The sequence below is a fragment of the Diachasmimorpha longicaudata genome, chromosome 18, assembly GCF_034640455.1.
Source record: "Diachasmimorpha longicaudata isolate KC_UGA_2023 chromosome 18, iyDiaLong2, whole genome shotgun sequence".
NCBI lineage: Eukaryota > Metazoa > Arthropoda > Insecta > Hymenoptera > Braconidae > Diachasmimorpha > Diachasmimorpha longicaudata.
In genome coordinates, this window is record NC_087242.1 from 4,252,776 (window position 1) to 4,274,548 (window position 21,773).

General features: G+C 42.7%; 2 protein-coding genes across 3 annotated transcripts; both read left to right on the top strand.

The window, feature by feature from the left end:
• Positions 1–2,438, top strand: LOC135170812 (serine protease snake-like). The gene is made up of 5 exons (XM_064136874.1): positions 1–287; positions 545–1,040; positions 1,310–1,568; positions 1,743–1,993; positions 2,060–2,438. The coding sequence occupies exons 2-5, from the start codon at positions 947–949 to the stop codon at positions 2,317–2,319; spliced, it is 864 nt and encodes a 287-aa protein (XP_063992944.1). The 5' UTR covers positions 1–287; positions 545–946; the 3' UTR covers positions 2,320–2,438.
• Positions 2,439–2,759: 321 nt separating this feature from the next.
• Positions 2,760–7,593, top strand: LOC135170810 (knirps-related protein-like). 2 transcript variants are annotated; one of them, XM_064136872.1, is made up of 4 exons: positions 2,760–3,876; positions 4,500–4,854; positions 5,662–5,739; positions 6,068–7,593. In XM_064136872.1, the coding sequence occupies exons 2-4, from the start codon at positions 4,651–4,653 to the stop codon at positions 6,965–6,967; spliced, it is 1,182 nt and encodes a 393-aa protein (XP_063992942.1). In that variant the 5' UTR covers positions 2,760–3,876; positions 4,500–4,650; the 3' UTR covers positions 6,968–7,593. The 2 variants fall into 2 exon arrangements, with proteins under 2 accessions (XP_063992942.1, XP_063992941.1); XM_064136871.1 differs by having other exon boundaries at positions 4,544–4,854.
• The last annotated feature ends 14,180 nt before the right edge of the window (positions 7,594–21,773 follow it).

The window sequence follows — 21,773 nt, forward strand, 5'->3', positions numbered from 1 at the left end:
TTTTTTTATTGGAAGGCTGACCGATAAAAAATCGTAAAAAATTCCATTAACAAGCGCAAGGAAAAGTATTGATGTATTTTTTCATTAAAGATTAAAAAGGGAAATTGTATCCTACTGTGAAGCGTCGTAAAATCAAGGGCTGTTGAATTTTAATGCAGTGAAAATGTTTTATTGAATTCTCGAGTTGTACATTTTGTTCGTGAAGAAATGTATGAAAAATAGGGACTGACAGATTTATGGTATTAATATTGCAGTAGACACTTTGTTCTCCTGGTGGTGAAAATGATGTAAGTAAATTTCCGTTGACGTAAATAATAAGTTTGTCTTTTTTATCAAACGTTCGAATTCTATGAGAATTGAAAACGTTCTGTTTGATTCCATATTTGTCATTAGAATTTTTTTTTCTAGAGGAAAATGAGAGTGAGAGAAACGGAAATAAACTGTAATTCATATTAATAAAGATCAATTGTGCTTAATATTTCATTAACATTCATCCCATTGAATCCTCGATATTTTATTTTGATTTGTTTACATTTGCTTTCAGATCTGTGTTCGAGGACTTCAGATTCAATTCTGCTGCTGGTGGAGTCATTAATTGATTGTATCCATGTACTTATGTCGATTATTGCTGATAATATACAAATACAATTCCATATTTTACGATATACTTTAATTACAGTGACATTTCGACCTGACACTTTCCGGTTTACCCCCCCGGTCATTCGTAAATGCCGGCTGTTACACCAAATAGTTATATCGATAGTAAATCGACCGAGTAGTTACACCGATGGTTAAACTCGAGATAATTGAATTTTTAATTGAATGGCGGGCTCGCTGTCGTTCACTAGTTATTGACACTTCAACGTTCGGACCTCGACGCAGGCAATTGCACATAATATCGTTGAACTTTTTAAAGCTCCCAGCCAATCGACTCTAGTGATTGAAAATGCAGTTCTCGATTTATCGCTGGGCGTTCTTCGGTGTCTTCAGTAAGATCTTTATGGAGACTACTGCCACAATGGAAAGAATATCTAGTCGAAGTAATTATTTTTCGCCTGTGGTAATTGTTTGAATATTTATCGATACAAATTCGATCATTATCCGACTTATCAGGACTGTTTATTACATAATATAATTTTGTTTCTAATAATCGAGGGATTTTTTTGCCCGAAGAATTTTTCCAGGGGATTTTCTCCCGGCGATTCCCTCCTGGAATTTTTTTCCGGACGTGATATCTCTTGGAATTAACGATTAATATGTCATAGAACCAACCGAGTGTTAATTATAATGATTTTTCTTTTTCGTTGAGAATGTCAAGAGTACGCAGAGTTGGTCTATACCAGTGAGTTGGCCCCGGTCCTGAGGATTGGGGCAACTTCAAATATCGTATCTCACTGTGGAATCGTCGATACCCCCCTGATCGTCGGCGGAGTGCAGGCGAAACACCGGGAATTTCCCCACCAGGCCATCATTGGCTACGGCGACGAGGTTCACTGGCAGTGCGGGGGTTCAGTTATATCGGAAAATTATATTCTCACTGCGGCTCACTGCATCGACTCTCGCAATAGGTGATCTATTCAATTAAATAATATATTTGTTTATGACGAAAAATTCGCCCGAGGAATATCACACCCGAGGAATCATCGAAATAATTTTTCTACCCGGGTCAGCCCAGACTTTTTATTTAAAAAATCTCTTCGTTTTGTAATTGGGAACGTCCTCGGTGATTTTTCTCATCCCAGAGGACGTGCGTCGAAGGTTCGAGTTGGTCTTACTGACCTGAGAGATCCCGATCACCGCATGCAGGAGAGGAACGTCATTGAAACAATTGTCCATCCTGATTACCACGTCCCCTCCAGATATAATGACATTGCCCTGATCAAGCTCGACGAGCCCCTGACCTTCAACGCTGAAGTGAGACCGGCGTGTCTGGAGATTAATCCGACGTCGACGGGAAAGTTCATCGCCAGTGGATTCGGAAAGACGTCGTACGGTAATCAATAACTTTTCAAATTAATTTCTAAAAAAATCATCTCTGGATCTTTAACACGTCCTTCAGAGGCGATTGTTGGCAGCGATCAGCTGATGAAGGTGACATTAGACCACGTGACATCCGAGGAGTGCGGAAAAATGTTTGAGAGTGAAGTTGGAGGGAGACGGATGACAGAAGGACTCGCTCCAAGTCAAATATGCGCCGGGGTAATGGCAGGAGGCCACGACACGTGTCAAGTATGTCACACCTGGTGTTCCCTTTTTCCTGAACTAATGACGAATTTCTTCATCAGGGAGACAGCGGAGGACCGCTCCAACGAGTCCTGACCGAGCCTTATTGTATGTACAGTTTAGTTGGAATAACGAGTTTTGGTAAATTTTGCGCTTTTCAAAATTCTCCCGCGGTCTACACTCGCGTGAGTTCGTACCTCGATTGGATCGAGAAAAACATTTGGTCTGACGAGTGAAGGATCCTCGCAGATCAATTATTTAATAAAAATAACGTATCAATCGACTGGAATTTAATCGGTTAAAAAATAATTTGTTATCAATGAAAAAAATATTTGTTTTATTCACTCGCTTAATCGCTCAGTGCATTGTTCCTTCGTATGGAACATCAATTTTCCTGATCGCAAAGCTCGCTAACCCCCTCCCTATATTGACAAAATGCCCGGTTGTCAACACTGTCTCCTGTCTGATACCAATAACATTGCCAAGCCCACTTTTGCTTTTCCATCAATGGCGTAGGCGTATGATCCTACGATAAATTAATTTTTATCACTTCGTGGGTGGCGGATCTCGCTATTGGCTGCCGATCAAGGCACCTCCCACTCAGTTGCGCACCCGTGCGATCTCGCGTGCGCACCACTCGCGCGAGTCTCTCGTACCCCCTCTACGAGGTGTTTTTTATTTACGATTTTTATTTTCCGATGGTTTTTACACACCGAGTACTGGCTATTCGCGTTCTAAATCGTGATTGCATTCGTTCTTCCTCATTCTTCCTGATTTCTGATAAGTTTCGATGGGAAAAATCGAGGTGAGACGATATAACCGATGATATTTCAGGAAAGTATAAATTCACAGAAATTTTTAGATTAGATTATTCATCAAAAGGATTTTTGCAATTTACTCTAATCGATTTATGAGAGATTCATTTACCTCATTAATATTTTTTGTCTCATATATTTCGCATACCAAAGAGATGAATTACTTGATTGCAACAGCTGAGGGATTTTTTTTTAATTAGATTTTTTTATTCACGAACAATCATGTGTCACGTGTCACGTTGACAGTGTCGTATGCCCACATAATAACGCATTTACCCACATCTGGGGCTCGTAAGCAGCCGAAAATCATCCCCCCAATTCGGTAAATTTTATCGCCAAAGGTCAATGACAAAAATACCCGTCACATTAACCGGGAAGACGTATGACACTTGCAACCTGCCAACCTGTTGTCCATAATCCACCTTCGAGGAGTCACCGGTGAAGCTGGAATTCAAGAAGGACAGGGCTATCCACGAGCTATACTAAACACAAGTCTTACATGTCTCCTATAGTGTGTAGAAGCGAGATAACAGCAGACAAACAAACCTGACGCAGCAGGAGAAACTGGGATTCAGTCTTCTGGCCACGTGCTTGGTGAACGCACGCCCCGCACCGGCCGGTCACCGATTCACGAATGAACTTCACGAATTTCCCGTAAATTACCCGGTACCAATAACTATAGGATAAATATTTTATCAACGTCCCAAAAAAATCCACCGAAAAACCACCCCCCAATCGCTGAAATGCATTTTCCGGGGAATATCTGAGTGACAGTGATGATTTTGTTTATAATTTTTGTGGCTATGACGAAGAGTGAATTGTGGATACTTTACGAGAGGTGAGAACTTGGTAATGTGCATATATTTTGTTTATAATTTTCGACGGTGGTTTTTCTCGGATGTCATTGAGTATTTTCCGACTGAAACGTCAGTGAAAATCGCGAAAATAATTTTGAGGGCTGTTTTCGGGTTATTATGCGATAAAACTGACGATAAAAATTGTAATCAGTTACTGAAGCTGAAAATTCGATCGGTTGATTATTGAAATTGAAGGGTGGGTTACAGTTCGCCATTTTGGTATCAAGTTGACGTCCGTCGGGCGATCATCGGATAATATATTCACTCTCTCCGTCAAAATAAAACCCCCCTCCCCCGAATTTTGTTTTTTAAAATTAATTTGATAGTGAAATAGTTCTATTGATTGGGGAATTACTTTATAACCATTTTCCATTATTATTAATTCTATTTCTACCAATTACCTTCACATATCTCCAATAATTGATCAGTCTATTAATTTTCGCTGCCGCTTGATAGACATAATTTTAATTTTCGATTAATGAATTAAATTAATTATTTCCGCACATTAAAATGCGAATCTTTATTTTTATTACTTTAAATGTTTGAATGTACAATATTTATTTTTACCACTAGAAAACTACTTTCTATCTTGTACATTATTTAGTCTCAAAGTACCCACCCCCCATTAAGATAATTATTAATTTGGAGGGGTGCAACTCAACGATAATGACGACAATAAAAATCTCGCTGCTGAATGGGGCATACGAGATGGGCCACACTAGTTGCAGTGTAAGCCGATAAATTCGTATGTACGAATGGACGTGGGGGAGTCGTCGAATGCCGCTGGATTGGCGGGGACTGGACCAGCGGTTTTCGGTGGAAATCCTAGGACCCGGGGATACGCCACTGAGACCAGCGTGACAACTGCAAACGATAATACTATCACAAGTATACATGGTAGCACTGGATGGTGGACACCAACTTCGACAATAGTGACAAGCCCTACTAACACCGACGTGGCAAGTACTCGATTTTATGTATTAACAATGGGAGGGGGGCTCAGCCCCCTCTGTGGTGCGATCGGCAATAACGAGGCCCTCGTCCTGACGGGTGTCTTCACAATTTTATTATCTTAACTCCAGCGAATTAATTAAATTCAGACGTCGATACGACTGAAGGGGGGCTCAGCCCCCCTGCTATTGATACCCCGGATTTTTTTTATAATTTCTTTATTGAAACCCCTTCGACCTATCAAATTCGTGCACCTGTAGCTGTACTAATGCACGTCGGGGAAAAATCTAAAGTCGAGTGATAAAAATTTATAGTCATGAATAAACAAGAGACTCTGATTTCCATAAAGCTGACATTTACCGTTCCATCATGTACATTGCGTTATGTTTGTCATGAATTATATGCCTCGCTGAGACCGCCTCCCGCGTCATTTTATGGAATAATAATTCACGCTGATAATGAGGCATAACTACGACGATGATTATGATTCTTGCATTCCTCCTGTTGGAGAAAATTGAATATCTCGCGGGAAAAATCATTCGAGACTCGTCAATTTGTTTACGTCCACGAATAATTCGTACGCAGTGATATTTTTCATTAATAAATCCTTAACTTTTGTTGTGCCTCACTTTCAACGATGAAAATCGCGTTTTTTCGAGAATCGACATTGATTTTGGGTCGTCCCCATGGGCCAGGTGTCCAGCATCAACCAGATGTCCTTTTCCAGTTGAAAGCTCGGAAAGTCCAGTGGATGGAGCACAATCTTCAAGACAAACATCAGATTAATTCTTGCAAATATTTTCATTTTCTTTCAGATGAATCAATTATGCAGAGTATGCGGTGAACCAGCAGCAGGTTTCCATTTTGGTGCGTTTACGTGTGAGGGCTGTAAGGTGAGTTACATTCCCTGCTGAGTTTATCTATTGTATCATAAATAATTCATACATCCCATCATTTATGAATCTCAATAACATCTAGATTTATAACGTCTGTGTCTCAAGTTATCTCGAGTCTTGCGATATTCCCGTGAATTCTTATTCTAGAATCACCGTAAAAGCATTTGAATTTGTACAGAAGATATTAAATGTCACAGCGTTGCGTAAATACTATCGTAATTACCCGAGTAATTTCGTATTCACAAAACATAATATGAAAATGCCAATAGCTTCCAACGTCGCTCAGAGTGACGATTAAACTCGACAATTTTTCTCTGTTGATCAGTCGTTCTTTGGACGGACGTACAATAATCTCGGGAGTATATCGAGCTGCAAAAATGGTGGAATCTGCGTCATCAACAAGAAGAATAGGACGGCGTGCAAGGCCTGCAGATTGCGAAAGTGTCTCATGGTGGGAATGTCGAAATCTGGCTCGAGGTACGGAAGAAGATCCAATTGGTTCAAGATCCACTGTCTTCTCCAGGAGCAGTCTCACCAGGCACAGCAGGCCCTCATGAAGAGCTCCAACGTCAATCCTGATAAGGTCCTGAACTCGTTGGACGCAGCCAACAACAATGACAACAGTATCAATTCAGCTGGGACAGGTGGACTGACTTCAGGAGTCAGCCAGAGCAGATCAACGAAGGATGAATCAGCTGATGGTTCATCAAGGCCTCCAGGACGATCTGAACTTCTCCCTCATGGTATCCTGATGCCGGATCCAACGAGGTTTCCATTGTGGCGACTTCCTCCCTTCTTTCACCCAACACTCAATCATATTCCGTTCTTGGGTGGCACTTCTTGCTTTCCGTTTCAACAGAGCCTCGTCGTACCCTACGCCAATCAGGCAGAACCCCATATATCTGTCACCAGTTTGTCCATTTCTTCGAGTGAAAGTGCTTCCCTGCGATCAACACCATCACCGAAGGGTGATGTTGAACAATCGTGTGATGTGAGGAATTTTGGAGACAAGTGCGCGTCGTTTTTTCAGGCCCTTGGGCCGGAGCAGGAGGAGCCGATGGACCTTAGCAAGAAGTCTTTTGGGGGTGAGGATGGTCGGGATGATGGGTCGTGCCAGTCTGGGGAGAATGTTGATGAGACAGAGGGACTTTCAGACAGCGAAAGTAATGAGAGAATTATTGGAGCTGAGGGCGACTCCCTTTTGGATCTTAGTTGGAAGACATGACATCGGGGTATCGAGGATGAGGATATCCTCTGAGGCTGATGTCCAGGTGTTCAGTTGACAAATGAACCCAGTGAAGTTTACTGAACGATCGGTGAAGACGGTGAGGTGAGATGACGAAGTGGAAACATGTTCCTGGACTCGATAAGTCTTTCACATTCAGGACCAGTCCTCTACGTGCTTAGGAAGGATCCAGCTATTCTGGGTTTGATGATGTTGATGAATGACAGGAGTGGATGTTGTGATTGGAATGCGTGAAGGTAATGCCAGAAAAATAACAGATTAATAATTTATTGTAAAGTCGCTGCTCTTCATCAATCTTCAGGCCTCATCGAGGGAAAGGATTCTTTCCCCGAAGATGACGTCAGCGAACTTCTTGTGTACACATATTTCTTATCTCAATTATCTTAAAATTCTGTTAATTTAGTTGTAATTCAGTTAAGTCAGTTGTAATTGTTGTAATCTAGGGGTAATTGCCGTCGACTTTATCATCCCAAATTGAGTCGTTCTTCACGTTGATGAGGCTGCAGGTGAGGTCAGTAAAACGAGAGTGATCCTCGGTAATGATATGCGTGTAAATATTTGTAGTATTTCCATAGAAATAAATGACCATAAGTCAAACATTTCGTGGAGTTATTTCCAAGTAAAAATATCTTTCTTCCACGTCTGTTAAATACTCAAAGGCTTCTTTCGCATTTTAAATTTTGTATTTTCCATACATATCGGTGAAGAAGCAATTCAATCCCTCGCATTACCCTACTTCGTGAAGAAAAGAGTCAAGAACTCGTTGAATATTTGTCTCTATCTCGATTCTCGTATATTCTCCGGACGGAGTCACGAGGTACCAGTGTCAATATTACCTTTTGGGTGTAACATCAGAACCTGGCTAGGTCTATATCGTATCACTTGACTGGAAGGAGCGTTGGAGATACTCGAAGAAGAGGTTCCTACACATGTGAGCGCCTGCATGAATCACATGAACAAATAGGTATGTGAAGAGTGAAGAGAAGGACATTCTCTGAGCAAATTGGCGATGTCAGGTCGATTATTTTGCGGTAAATATTAATTAATTATCAAAGCGAATTTCCAGTGATTGCGTGTATATCGTATATAATGTTTAGTATATAATATTTAATTCAATGGTCTCGTCTTCACTTTACGTCGATTTTTTCAGTGACAGCGATACGGTAGCACCTCCACAATATCGATTTACCCGGAGGAAATCAACTGGATATCCCCTTACAGATTCACAGTTCCATGTTATTTCGTATTGTTAAAAAAAAAATAACTGAATAAAACTTAACGTCGAAAATGAAGAAAAGGATACACGAGTGAAGGAAAAAAAAAAACAATGTTGAATTGAAAAGGATAGAAGCGTTGAAGGCGATTTGTTTTGTGGGCGAATAAACGCGGCTGCCGTTCGAACAATAATTCTCGAAACGGATAAGATCGACATTAAAGCACCCGCGAAACGTTGCTCGAACGGCTGTTATCGTGAATTGAGCGAGAATCCCGATGGGGTCCCACAATCCAACCACAGTATAGCACCTGTAACTCTTTACCGTCTCCTCAGGTTTTTAAAAAAAAATTTTTTTTCCTCCATTTTTTTTTATCTATCTCTCTTATTCTATCTCAAAAAGCAAGTATGTGGTTCTGTACCAAGCTGTTCAAGGAGGGTATCAGTTGCTGATCGATTCAACCCGTGGGTGGTCTACCAACCTCCAGTTATATGTTCTGTAACCTTACTCGCCCCCTCATTTCTTACCCCGAGACCCAAAACTTGGGTCTGGGATAGACTAACGTTGAGGGGAAATTTATTTACAGATTTGTGGGATTTTTTTGGTAGACAAATCTAGATCTTTTCGGAGTTATTCGGGGATCTTCGGAAGATCCTTTCGAATTATTTCCGATGGGGCAGAGAGATCTTGGGATGACATAATTTTTGGAGATCTTTCTCTTTCAAACTCATAATTAAAAAAAAATATTTAACGTACTCAGGTCATGTCATTGACATCACTGAATAAATCATCACGTCTAATGATCCGTCGTCATAAATTCCCCCCTGGCCAAACTCGAAAAGGAGAAAGTCCCCGATAATTTCACACCGTTTCACGTCCTAATGTCAATTTTATTAGAAACAAATTTTTAAAATCATCCACTTGCCACCCAACCCACTACATCAATCCGTCTCGAGCCCTCTTACACATGAGATGACGGGGCAAAGGAACCAGAGACAAATGACGTACAGAAGTGGTAACCAACAGCCTTCCGGTGATATCGGATCTCGCCGTAAGCGTTCATTCTCCTCTTTCCTTCGTCTCCTTATTTTTTTTTTATTCCTCGTTCATTCCCCTTGTTTTATCCACCTCCTCACTCCCTATACGTACACCCAGTGCAAGTCCCTGATTCACCATTACCCACAGAAGATTATCCCTGAAGAGTTGGCTCTGGCGCCCTTCAACATCGATGCGTGGGCAGAGGATAAAACGGTTGCGATAAAACTGATAAAAAAAAATTTTCAATTTTTCTCCGGTGGACGAACGTTTTTCCTCAATGGTTCGTGCTGACTTGGGGACCTATCCGGGGGCCTTACCAGTTTCTGTCTCACGGTTTTGTCGGGACTCGTGTCTCTCTTCGTGGATCTTCGCTGAAAAAGCCTAGATTTGTGTTTGATTAAATCGTTCAATGCAAATTTCTCGGGTTTATGTATTTACATGGAGAGTTGGGGGAAATATGGGACTGATAACTTTTGATTTACCGCATGGGAAGCTCATGATACCAGTGATAACGTCAGGGAGAGAAATATTGGTAAAAAATGACGGACTGTGAGGGGAGAAAATAATGGATTCAATCGACTGAATGAAGAAATTCTGATTTTTTCGGTTTTCAAATAATAAAACGAAAGAAATTTCCGCCCCTCCAACCCTTTCCCCCTCCCAAATTTACCCCCACACAATCCCCAACATCATCCCCATAAAATCCATTCCAATTACCCCCTCCAACCCCCTAAATAATTTCCGAGAATCACCGATGTCTCACTCGTTAACAATCTCCTTCTCCATTTTAAAAAAAAAATCGAGTAATGACCTTCCAGGAAGCTATTCCCCCATCTCTCAATTACTTATGGTTATAACACACGAGACGGTGATTTTCAATGGTTGAAACCCTCATGTTTTATTTTCATCAGAAAACCTCGGGGCTCTCGGTCATTGACGCGAAGGACAACGTTTTCTTCATGCTGCCTTTGGTACAACAATGAGCTATGACATGAGGTAAGGCAACTTGCTCATAAGTTAACCAACACCATAACTATAGTTATCCCATAGTTAACACACCTGAAGCGATAGTAACATTGTACGAGTCCTCGACAAGGGAGGAAAGTCCTTTGGCTGAGGGCTGGCGCATGAAATGGCTTTCGAGCTCAACTTCTACGAGTCTTCCCAGGATAATAACAATAATAATAATTATTATTATGAGAGTTGCTGTTAATCAAGCATTCCGTTATGTCAAGAGAGGACAGGATACTTCAACTTGTCACATGGTTTAACCGCTTTGATTGAAGTATGCAAAACAATTAGCCGAATGAATGATTCCGTTATCTTGACTCTCTTCATTTTTAAGATTATCTGATTATTTTGAAATTTATTTATTGTTATGGGGTGAAGATGGGGGTTGGAGTGGAAAGACTTTTGGGTAGGGGATGATGTTGAGGGAATTTTGGGAAGCCAGGGGAAGATCTGTCGAGTGAAACAGGAGATTTTTTGGAAGATTTTTGGAAGATAGTTTTTATTTGAAGTTATTTCGGGGGAAAAACGTTTAGTGCGCGGAGGATCTTCACGAAATGTTGAAGAGAATCGTCTAATCCTGGGATGATCTCCCTGGGGATCCAAAGTAAGCGTTAGATGTGCCAGTCACTCCTAATGCAGCCCGACCCCTCCTCGATATCGATTCCCATTAATTGATTGACAATGATTTTTGCGAAAAACCAGAAATGGCAAGCACTCATGATGCTCGGATTATCTACACACACGCATGTGCGTGAGGGTCACGGATCATAGGTCACCCTGAAGGCTAGGAGGGGGTTAGCAGTGGGGGAATTGTAGTCGATGGGCGTAGCTTGGATTTGATGTAGGCTTGGGCTTTCCCCTCCTCCAGCAATATACCAGCATCCTCATCTCCTGGATGAATACGTTTAACTGCAATTCCACTGCGTATTTTATGTACGTAATACATATTCCGAGATTTTCTTGTCGCGGAAATCTTTGGAAAATTGATCGTCGCCTAACGACGCATCGGTTGGATTTTTTTTTCTAATGTTGGGTGAGGTCTGGAGAAAGCTGAGCCAAGAAAATCTACGGAAGACAATTTTTTTTTAAGATTTCCAGAAGACAATTTTTGTTTGAAGATTTTTGAAAGGATATTTTTTACTGAAAACAATGTAAAGTCCCACCCGAGATTCGAACCCGAAACCTTTTAAAAATCCTCCGTCTGAACCAAAAAAAAATTCCAAAAATGAATAATTCAATTTTTCCACAATACCCACACCGATAACATCCATCAAATAATACAAAAACAATTATCATCATTCGAATGAAACCCATAAACTGACATCAGCCGTAAGACATTGGTCAGTGTGCGTGCAAAAGTGCCGGGGCGTAACGATAAATCAATACGATAGGCACCGGTATGCCCGTTGCCCATAATAAATTCATGAATTGTAAAACTGCTGTTCTCTCGCAGGACGAACCATGGCGTATTGGATTTATTGGTCGACCTGACCCTGCTAAGACACCACCTCCACAAATACAACACAGTAACACTACATTTGTAGTGCAGAAAAGTGGGTGGAAATGATGGTGGCGCTGGCTATTGCTCCAGGGGTTGAAGGCAGCGAGGGGGGGGAGGGGGCAGCCGGTGGAGAAAAAAAAAATTGTGGGGGTCGCTTTGGGCCTTGTATACATTCACGAACCAGCTGATTGGCGATAGATGTATGTGTGGGCCCCTGGGCATACCACTGGGGTGATGTATGAACCAGTTAACGGGTGCCTATCGATCAACGACTTATTGCCAAATAATTTTCAATTATTATTCCCACGGAGGGAGGCGTGAATTATTACTGGCATTGCTGGATCATATTATTCATCCAATGAGAATCTAAATCAAGTAAATAATCCAATTTTTTATTTATCCTCCGCGCCATATTTTTCCCAACAAACGTCGCCTGATTTGGGTCAGTAAAACGTACAGGAAAATCGTCTGCTCGACGTTCACGCGAATTCACTGCGACTTCTCCACAATCTGTCACTTCAATACCTTCAAAAAATACATCCCCTCCCCCCCCCTCCCAAAATTTAATCCTCAATTATCATCGATTCCAATCACAATCAAAATAATTTCCCTTCATTAAACCACTGAAATGTGGAGAAATGCACCCTCGCAGTTCATTAATCAAGAATACACCCCGGAGTAGTAATGCCTTTAGTATTTCGAGCCCACAAGTCCATTTATCACACGTTTGTGTGTGACTGGAAACGTATTTGTAGGCAGTGGCTGGTATCCACATCGCTAACAAGTGGATACCCTGTCCCCGTGGATGATGTAGCACCAGCCAACTCGTGGACCCCCTATGGCGTCAAACACCTCCAACCTTCGAACCTTCTACGCCCTCTTGGACCTCATTCTCATCGACCTCTTCGTCTCTACCTCCCCTTTCACCTCAGCCACCCCCTCTCCACTGTTCCCCTTATCAATTTCGAAAAACCAAATCGAATTTACCAAATATTTAAATTATTATTAAACACCGACTAATTTGTTTTTTTCTTATAAAATGAGACTGATCTGCATAACTCCCCCCCACCCCATATATTCGGAAATGATCCTTAACACACCCCAAAGGCAAATTCGATCAATTTCAATTCACAAAGTTGAACAGCCTTTGGATTGAGGATAAGAAAGTCATCATTATGCCTTGGTAAAGTGTTTATTAGGTTGTTGCCATTAATATTAAACATTAAAATAATGAAATATGAAATATGGCGGAGCCCTAATTACTGGCAAAAGCGATATAAACTCGGTTTAACTGATTTCTTTGGTTGATCTGGAGGTACATGAAAGGCACGTCACTGATGACCTGACAGGCCCTCAATTAGTCAGTCTCCCTCCCCCTCCCGTTGGGTCTTACGTGGGGGGGCGGATTTAACATCATCCCTCGTGAAACGATATCCTCCCTTTCTTGTCCTCGTCAGCGGTGAGGGGGAAAAAAAGTAAAACACCGCGAGGGAGAGGGCGTTATCATTAACGCGCGGCGATCTTATACGGTCTCACCTGTAAATTGGTAATTGCAGGCTCCATGACGTTGTGCTCTTTATAAAAATGGAGAAAACATGGGGGGAGGGGTGAGGGTGGATGGGGTCAGGGACTGATGATGCAGGAAAGTGAATATGGGGGAGGTGGGGGTGCCCTGGGGCAGTGGGATGTGGAGGTGGAGGAGGTTTTGTGACCTCATATTCTCACACGTCAGTCTGGTGGATGTTGGGGGGGTTGTTATTCATTTAGGTTGAATGTACTGGTTTTATTATTGTCAGGGCGGGTTGGGATCTTCGTCTGGTGAAGATCTTGCAGAAATGTTGAGGAGAATAGTCGGGAGAGGCCGGAAGGAGTCGCGAGCGACGGAGGGAATTTTTTCGGAAGATTTTTCGACGATTATTTTTGCTCCGGCGGATCTTCCAGGTGTTATTTTGCAAAAAATTTTATTTTATTTATTGTGAATGTGTTTGTGAAGGGGAATGACCGGTTGGAAATTTTCCGAAGGATTTTTTCGCGTCCGCAATTGTGATGTTTTGGAAAAAATCATTTGAACGCTTTTTTGGATATTTGGAATTAATTGTGATCGTTAGAATATTTTTATGGGGTAAAAATGACGAGGGGGCGGTGTGTCGTATGCTAATGACAGCGTTAGACTCACTTGAATGATAAAACTCGATGTTGTGTTCTAAATCGGCCGGAGAAAAAATCAGCCTTGAAAAAAAACCGGAAATTTGACTGAAATAATCGGCGAATTCCACTTTTACAAGGTGGAGGTACCTCAAAGGGGATTCGCCAACACTAAAATGAGAAATGTGGCCTCCGAAGTCACCGACGTCTACACACAACTGTCACCGATGACATATCGCCCCGATAACCTGACGACACGAACGCGCGAACAGGAGACACGATTTTTCATCTGTCTACACTCGAGATTTTTATTCCATTCAAAAATCGAAGGGAACGGAAAATTTCCATTTTTCAGAGTCCCATGACATAAATTACTGCTCCGATAAATCCGAAAAGTTGAGGTGAACCAACAAATCGACTTTACAGCAAAAAAAAATTATTAACCGCAATACTTTTTTTTAATATCAACGATTTTATTCATTCGATTTATAATAATTATCGATACAAGTGTCAGTGCGATTGGGAGCCGAATAAATTTATCATAAATAACGTCCGCCCGTGATTGATTAAACCATCAGGTGACGGCTCTCTCAATCTAAAATAATTAAAAAATTAGATGCAAATAAAAGACATGAGTTGAGGCCGTGAGATATTTTTTTTAGTCGAAGAGGTAAAATTACCTCTCAAGGGTATCTCTCACCTCTCGAATTCTTTTTTGTCCGATACATTCGCACTTAATATCACCAGAAAAGACACCACAGCGAATGCCCCTTTAGCATTGACTAATCTACTGCCGACTGAACATGACGAAGGACATTAATATTCTGATAAAAAAAATAACTCTCTCCATGTACCATTCCCTCACCCAGCCATTTTATTTTTGACTCCATTGATGCAAGTGTGAATCAGCCAGATAGTCCTCACCGATACCCCACTCGATATTAATAGCCCCAGCTCATGATTTCACCGGTCGGAGAGATCTTTGTGTTCACGTGACCTTTTCTATCGAAAAAATATTATCCCCAGCGACTTCGGGGTTTTCCCGGGAACATATCATCCCAGGAATTCACCCCAAAAAACATTTAACAGCCATATTTCACCCCCAAATGACCCCACACCCTTTCCCAACCCTCCTACCCCCAATTCTATTCCTCCAGACCCCTAAAAATCGCAAGAGGAAGTCCTATCGCATCTGAAAAGAGAACCTGGCAAATCAGCGAGTTCCCTGTCTCTCCCCGGGGCCTTGTATGCACCAGTCGGTCCCTTTACTGTCGCCCTAAACGTCCGTCCACCGGCTCAAACAATGCGACGTGCAGATTCCAGTTTATTTACTCCTCACCAGTGCAGCAGGTTCCCTGCAACCGGACAAGGGAGAAGAGCAAAGGATAAAATCCAGGGGATGAGGATGGAATAGATGTCCACCCACCCCCTCCCCCCTCCTCCTCTCACCATCCACAACCAATTCTTCATTGCACATACACACGACACCACATGCTCGACATGCAAAGCACGCGTTGTCATTTGCTCCCATCTTCTGCAGATCGGTTTATGCTCTCCTCTACTTTACTCGTTGGATCTTCAAGTGAGGGCATGTGCATATGCACTTGGTATCTGTCCTGGTAAAAAATCCAACCAGAGAGACGAAGAGAGAGATAAAATAATCATGGAAAAGAGGACAAAGTGCGGTAACTATTCTCGAGACCGAGGTTGTGGCACTATGCGTTGGTGGGTATACATGGGGGTCATGGAGAATGAAAAAATACTTTCTTCCTACTTGTTCTTCCTGCAGAAGAGCACTCTCAACTTGCCCCCCATCGCCCCCTCCCCCTCCCCTTTGGGCCCGACCGGGCCCCGTCGTCTCCGGCTGCTGCTTCTCCTCATCCCAACAGAGGAATGACGGGACCCAAATACGTGAGTTTGCTTGCAAATGCATGGGCTCGTTACACGTGAATAAATTCACCTTTGTTCGGTACGATGAGAATATAAAAATGGTTACGATACCATTGAACCAATTAAATTTGTTTGAATCAAGTCGGTGATAAAATTTGGAGGAATTGAAATTTTTGGGATTCGTTTATTTAATCGTAATTTGGTTATTCGGGATGGATTTGGGACAGTTGATATTTAATGGAGAGGTAGAGGAGTCTGGGTCCGGTGAAGATCGGTCGGAAAACTTCGGGTGAATGATCAGAAGATCCTCGGAGCCTCCTCGGATTTTTAAGAAGAATTTACGGAGGTAAATGAAGATCTTTGTAAAAATAAAATATCGTCCTTTGAAGACCTCTCGGAGAGTCTTTTTGGATCATCAAGATCTGAATATCATGGGATGATTCGTCCGGGGAATCCTGAAGATCTTTGGAAGACAAGAATTTTTCTACGCGGGATCCGAACAGTTTCACGAATGATTCAAAATCCATTAAAGACGGTACAAGGTATCGAACAATGCAACTTGTTGGTCGTTGATTGGTGGTCCATAGACTTCAAGGGAGTCCCCTCCCCCCCCCCCCTTTCCCAATCGCTATTAAGCGACTCGGAACATTGGGGTGGCTTCGCATTTCACCGTAAAACTTGTGAGAGAAAGAGAGAAGTACGAGTTAACACTCTTTCACGAAACAATGCTTGGATTTCAGGGGGAGAAATACTGCCCACCGAGTGGGTCCCATCTCCAACAAACCAACATCCTCCAATATTTTTTTAACGCGTCTTATACCTTCCTGTTACCACCGTATTCTCCATTTGGAATTTATCGAAATTCCCCTTCTCTCTGCACCACTTGTTGGCCTTCAGCTTGAATGACTTCCGAAATCACCATGGGAATGTCCTTGAGAGATTCCCCGGCATTTGGAAGTGAATTCCCACGTGAAAAATCATCGTGATCCTATTTGTCTCAAAACGCATAAGCCCCAGGTTCGATTCCTGATCAATCACCCCATCCAAAAAAAATTATATTCCACCAATTTTCCAACGATACTCCAAAGCTCCATATTCCTCCACGTGGAGCATACCCCGTGCGATAGAGTGAGCCAACATGTGAGTAGATTTCGTAAACGATAAATCATCGCGTGCCACCTCTGTGCTCGCACAATGCCCGGACTAATCTTCCATCACGCACGCACGATATAACTACGCCCGCATGGCGTCTTGTGATTTACCATCCTGCGGCTAACCTCTATTATGCATGGTAAACTAGTGGAAACTCAGGATTACCCTGGATGCACCTTGCGTTGATTCAGAAGACATGTGCCTCCCGAGTTTCTGCGAATCGTTTTCCTTTTGAAGAAGATATAAAACCCGGGTTATCACGGACGAGTACTATTCCAGGTCCCCACGGACTTGGATCACCGAGGATCAAAGGGACCTCAAGGTTCAATGGTTATTGAATTCTTTTTCATGGATTTTACAGCTCGTTTGTCCCAATCAAGGAGGATTGGCTTTCTTCGGATGAATGAGGCTATAAAAGAGAGGCCGATAGCATTGCGGAAGGTCTTTACGGCATGATTCCTCCGAGTAAGACTAGCACCTGAGGATACGAGAGTTATGTTTCCTCGGATGGATCATGAAGATCCAAAAATGACTGTTCGACTGACAGAAATCAGGACAGGGTTTCCGCACCAGGAAATTTCAGTCGCAATTAACGAGTGTTCATGTGGTTCCAAGATATTCGTAAGGATACTACGAAGGGATCTCCTTCGGCAGTAAATAATGGCGGACAACGGGGAGACCGTGTCCAGGAACGCCTGGAATCTGACTCTCTTAGTCCCGATGGAACTCGCAACATGGTCTCATCGTCGGTTCCGACTTCCCAAAAAAACGCGAATGACGGGGCGAATTGATGACAACAACTTGCGGAAATTTAGGGTATCATGAAGGGCCATAGGGAGTTCTTCATGTGGATCTTCATGATCCTAAGATGCGGGGAGTTCTTGTGGAGAATCCATCGTGACTCGAACCTGGAAAGCCTCCTCCAGAGGCTAGTTGGTCCGCTCTCCGGACCAAGATCGAGCGATGGAAAATAAAAATGTCTCTCCGAACATATAAAGAACTTGAGGAGGTGCAGCCGGTCGTCATGATGACGATGTTAATTTATATATTTGCGTCAACAGGCACACAGCCATTCTGCATTACCATAAGCAAACTCAGCAAGCGGCCAGTTGTCTAGAAGTGTTAATTTCTGACCCAAGTTTCATAAAAAATGCTGAACACCTAGAAAAAGTAGCAACAAAAACCGTGAAAGGATGAAAACATTCAATGCCTCGTGTCCCGCTACTATTGCAATGGAATTTGCCATCGGGGTTTCGACTATGCAATCATTTCCGATAGCACATGCACAAACACTGTTCACCTATGTGAACACACAGAGGGCTATTCCTAATGCGAGTCGAGTGCTTGGTAAATAGACGGTCATTAGTGAGGACCCGATCCATTAATGAAATCAAAGCAAACCGATATTACACGAAGGCGGGCCCCACCTATAAACTGGATCTCAAGTGGTCTCTGCGATGGTACCTGAAGAGTCACTTTTTCCTCAAATTTACAAGAGCTGTTGGCCTAGGTAGGAAATACCAGTGGTGGGAGCGTGTCAAGACACAGCCAAATGTTAATTTACGAATGCGGTAATAGGGCGAGATCTAGTGCTTGAAAACGTTACGACGGAGGCGAACGCCAAGAACATGGCGGTCCTATGGTTATTTCAGTAAGGAAGAGGGACAGGAACCAGATTTCGAAAGGTTATGATCCCTTCCCGCCGTTAATCAGCAAACGTAATCACTCGGTGATCCAGAGCCGGTTATAATTATCGATTATAATCTTGAGTCTGCGAAATCACGATAAAATTGAATACCCGAAGGACAATATTCACACGGACACCGGGGAGAATCAAGAAAACGAATAACGGAAGGGAGACAAAACGTTGTTAAAACTGTAGAAGCATCAGTAAAAAAAAAAACAACTGGTCCCTGGGTAAGGTGAGAAGGTGAGCACAGAAGGGAGTTGGGTCTCGGATATCGTCGAAGAAGCGCGCCATGGTCGACACCTTTTTGCTCTTGTTTGCCACGGACTGCGTGTAATTTCTTAGTAAAGGCGTTAATGAGGGGCTTGGCTCGGAACGGTAGATCACCCCAGGGCCTCTTCGAAACCCCATCGAGTCAGGGAGCACGAAGAAGTGGGAGAATACCACTGAAGTGCTTGAAGAGGGGCCAGGGGAGGAAGAAAGTCACACACATCGATTTTGTGTATGGGTAATTCAACCGTATACATGTATGAGAATCGACTTATCCCTCTAAGCGTCTGGCAATTTTTCTTCCACATCCACGGTACCTCGGTGTGTTTGCTTCTGCCCTTATCCTTGCCTTTCGTGCCTCTAGGTAATGCTACCGTGTACCTGAATTCCGATCTACACTGAGATACTGGAGAACTCACTGACAACGGCATCAAGATGCCGCAGCAATTCGGTCTTTACTCGTGTATCTACGGTTACGGGTGAGTTTATTGGACGTGGGGAGGTATTATTCGGTGGGTAGTATCAAGTGGTTGATGGGAATCGACGTGTTGAAGAACTGGACCAACATTTGGCATCTGGTTTGGCGTCCTGCAGCAGTCAAACTGGACTTTTGGATCGAGCAGCGAAGAGTTTTCGTTCGAGAACGAAGTGGAGCTTCTGCCAGGCATGGGCCAACATTTGACAGGTCCATGGAATGCTTGTTATGGTCAGGATGAAGGATCAAAATTGGAGTGAAGATCGCGTCAGTCCTGGGGATGCTTGGAGGTCGTAGTTGAAGTCTTTTGGAGTTTGATGCACATTTGGGACGGTCTTTTACAGTGAAGGAGTCTGGTTTGGTACGTTTTATTCGTGTGGGACTGATGATAGCTTCAGTTGTTGATCACCTAGGGTCTAGGGTCCCAAAGTCTGAAGATCCTCACCCCCAAGTCCTCGTATATCTTGTCTATCCTTCACCCCAAAATGGGAAAAACGCAGTGAAATTCATTCGCGACGAATTGTCCGTATTGCACTCGCCAACAAAAAAAAGTATCGAGCTAAGAGATGCCCCCTGCATCTTGATAAAGCACACTGGTTACTATACATGGTGTATTAAGAAGATTTAACGAGAATCCAGGGGCACAGAATAAATATTGAAATAATGCGGAGTCACATAGTTGACTCTCTCGGAATTATATATGAGGTGATACCGAGGGCACACTACGGGTGGTAACACACACTTCGAACATTAGTCATCAAGTTTGAATGTATTGGGTATCATCGCAGTATCAAAAACGAACTGTTATGCCCCAGTATTTTTTTACATCAAATAAATCATCAAAAATTATCGTTCAAATTTGGAAGAGCGATGGGATGAACCCACCCCCTACCTTCATTACAATTATAATCACATATTCCATAAAATATTAACAATTCCCCATAATTTACCCCCTCATACTTATCCCACAATATTCCTCCCCCCTAGACCATCTGAAATTCCCCTGTCCTTCGCCCATTACTTCCCACCATGAATATTATTTAAAAATTTCCCCACCTTCATAATATCCCCCCTCCACCCCTCGCAAGATTTATGCCTTCAAAAAACAATACCGATCCTTAGAGACTCCCCCCCGGTTGTAAAAGGGTGAATGATACTGATGGAAAACCATTAAATACCTCTCTGTACAAAGCACGTGCATAAAACCATCGGGCACAGTCGGTAAGCTTTCTTCCTGACCCCCCCAGCCCCCCTTTCCCCCTTCGCCAACCCCCCTAACCTGGACTTATACACTCATTTATCGATCGTAACGTGACACCCATCGTCCTCGCTCGATGATCTCACGGAATCCTGCTTCTCGTTTAATTTGCATAGATGACAACGTGACCCCCGTGAGAGTGCACCAAAAGAGAAAATCTCGACAAATACAATATCTCACGTGGACAAATTTAAAGGTAGTAGAAGTAGCTGATACAAAAATGCTGAACGACCCCGAGCATTTCTTTAAACATTGTACACGTGAAGGTGCTGTGTCCAGGGGGGATAACTTCCCCCTGTGTTCCCCCCCGAGCGCTTCTCCACGTGCCCCACCAACGAACCCGAAAGAATTTATGCTCTCGCAAATAATCGGCAATCGCCACCGCGCGACATTCACCACGTCCCCCCCCCTCCCCCCATACTCTTTCGCCGATGTAGTCGCCCGGGGAAGTCGATCCCAGGACGGGGTGAATGTGGACAAAATCTATGGTCCATTGGCAAACGGCCGATTCAACAAGCCAGGATTCCAGTTATGTCGCCAACGATAACCAGGAGTGGGGTGGGAGGAGGGAGGGGGTTATGAACTTTTTTATGGTGGTGAAGTTTGAGGGTTTACGATGCCCAACAAAAATTGCTTTTGATCTTTTACCCATACCCACCGTGTTTGTTCGATAAATATCGTTATTCGATGGTCGACGTAATTTTCACGTTTCCATTCTATTTTAAGTGCCTGCCCTGACCCCGGGGAGACCGATCAATTTGTCATAATAAAAAATAAATTGTTACGATGAAGAGTTTGTGAGGAGATTGTGGTATGAGAATTTGTTGTAGTGAAAAGTATCGGTTGGATGAAGGGAAAAAAAATGAGATAAATTTTGAGGGGGAGGGGGAGGATTTGGGGATTATTTTTGGGTGGGGTAAAATTTTTTTTTTGAAATCAGGAAAAAAAAATATTCTGGTAAAGTAATTTTCGTTTTTATCAGGAGAAAAAACATTTCTCTAACCTCCAATAAAATTTGCTTATCACTTATCAATCTTTTGTCGATATCCCAACAAAAATTAAGTAACAATGAGTCATGACACACTTTTATAAAACCCTAGAACAGTCTGGCAAAAAAATCTCATGAAATAGTATTAATTCCCCT

What these genes read in the sequence shown, in the direction of transcription:
- LOC135170812 (XM_064136874.1), top strand. Translation starts at nt 947, where the DNA reads ATGCAGTTCTCGATTTATCGCTGGGCGTTCTTCGGTGTCTTCAGTAAG. An exon ending in TGCATCGACTCTCGCAATAG is followed by an intron (nt 1,569 to 1,742) that starts GTGATCTATTCA and finishes TTCTCATCCCAG; the next exon opens with AGGACGTGCGTCGAAGGTTC. An exon ending in ATTCGGAAAGACGTCGTACG is followed by an intron (nt 1,994 to 2,059) that starts GTAATCAATAAC and finishes CACGTCCTTCAG; the next exon opens with AGGCGATTGTTGGCAGCGAT.
- LOC135170810 (XM_064136872.1), top strand. Translation starts at nt 4,651, where the DNA reads ATGGACGTGGGGGAGTCGTCGAATGCCGCTGGATTGGCGGGGACTGGA. An exon ending in GCCCTACTAACACCGACGTG is followed by an intron (nt 4,855 to 5,661) that starts GCAAGTACTCGA and finishes ATTTTCTTTCAG; the next exon opens with ATGAATCAATTATGCAGAGT. An exon ending in TTACGTGTGAGGGCTGTAAG is followed by an intron (nt 5,740 to 6,067) that starts GTGAGTTACATT and finishes TCTGTTGATCAG; the next exon opens with TCGTTCTTTGGACGGACGTA.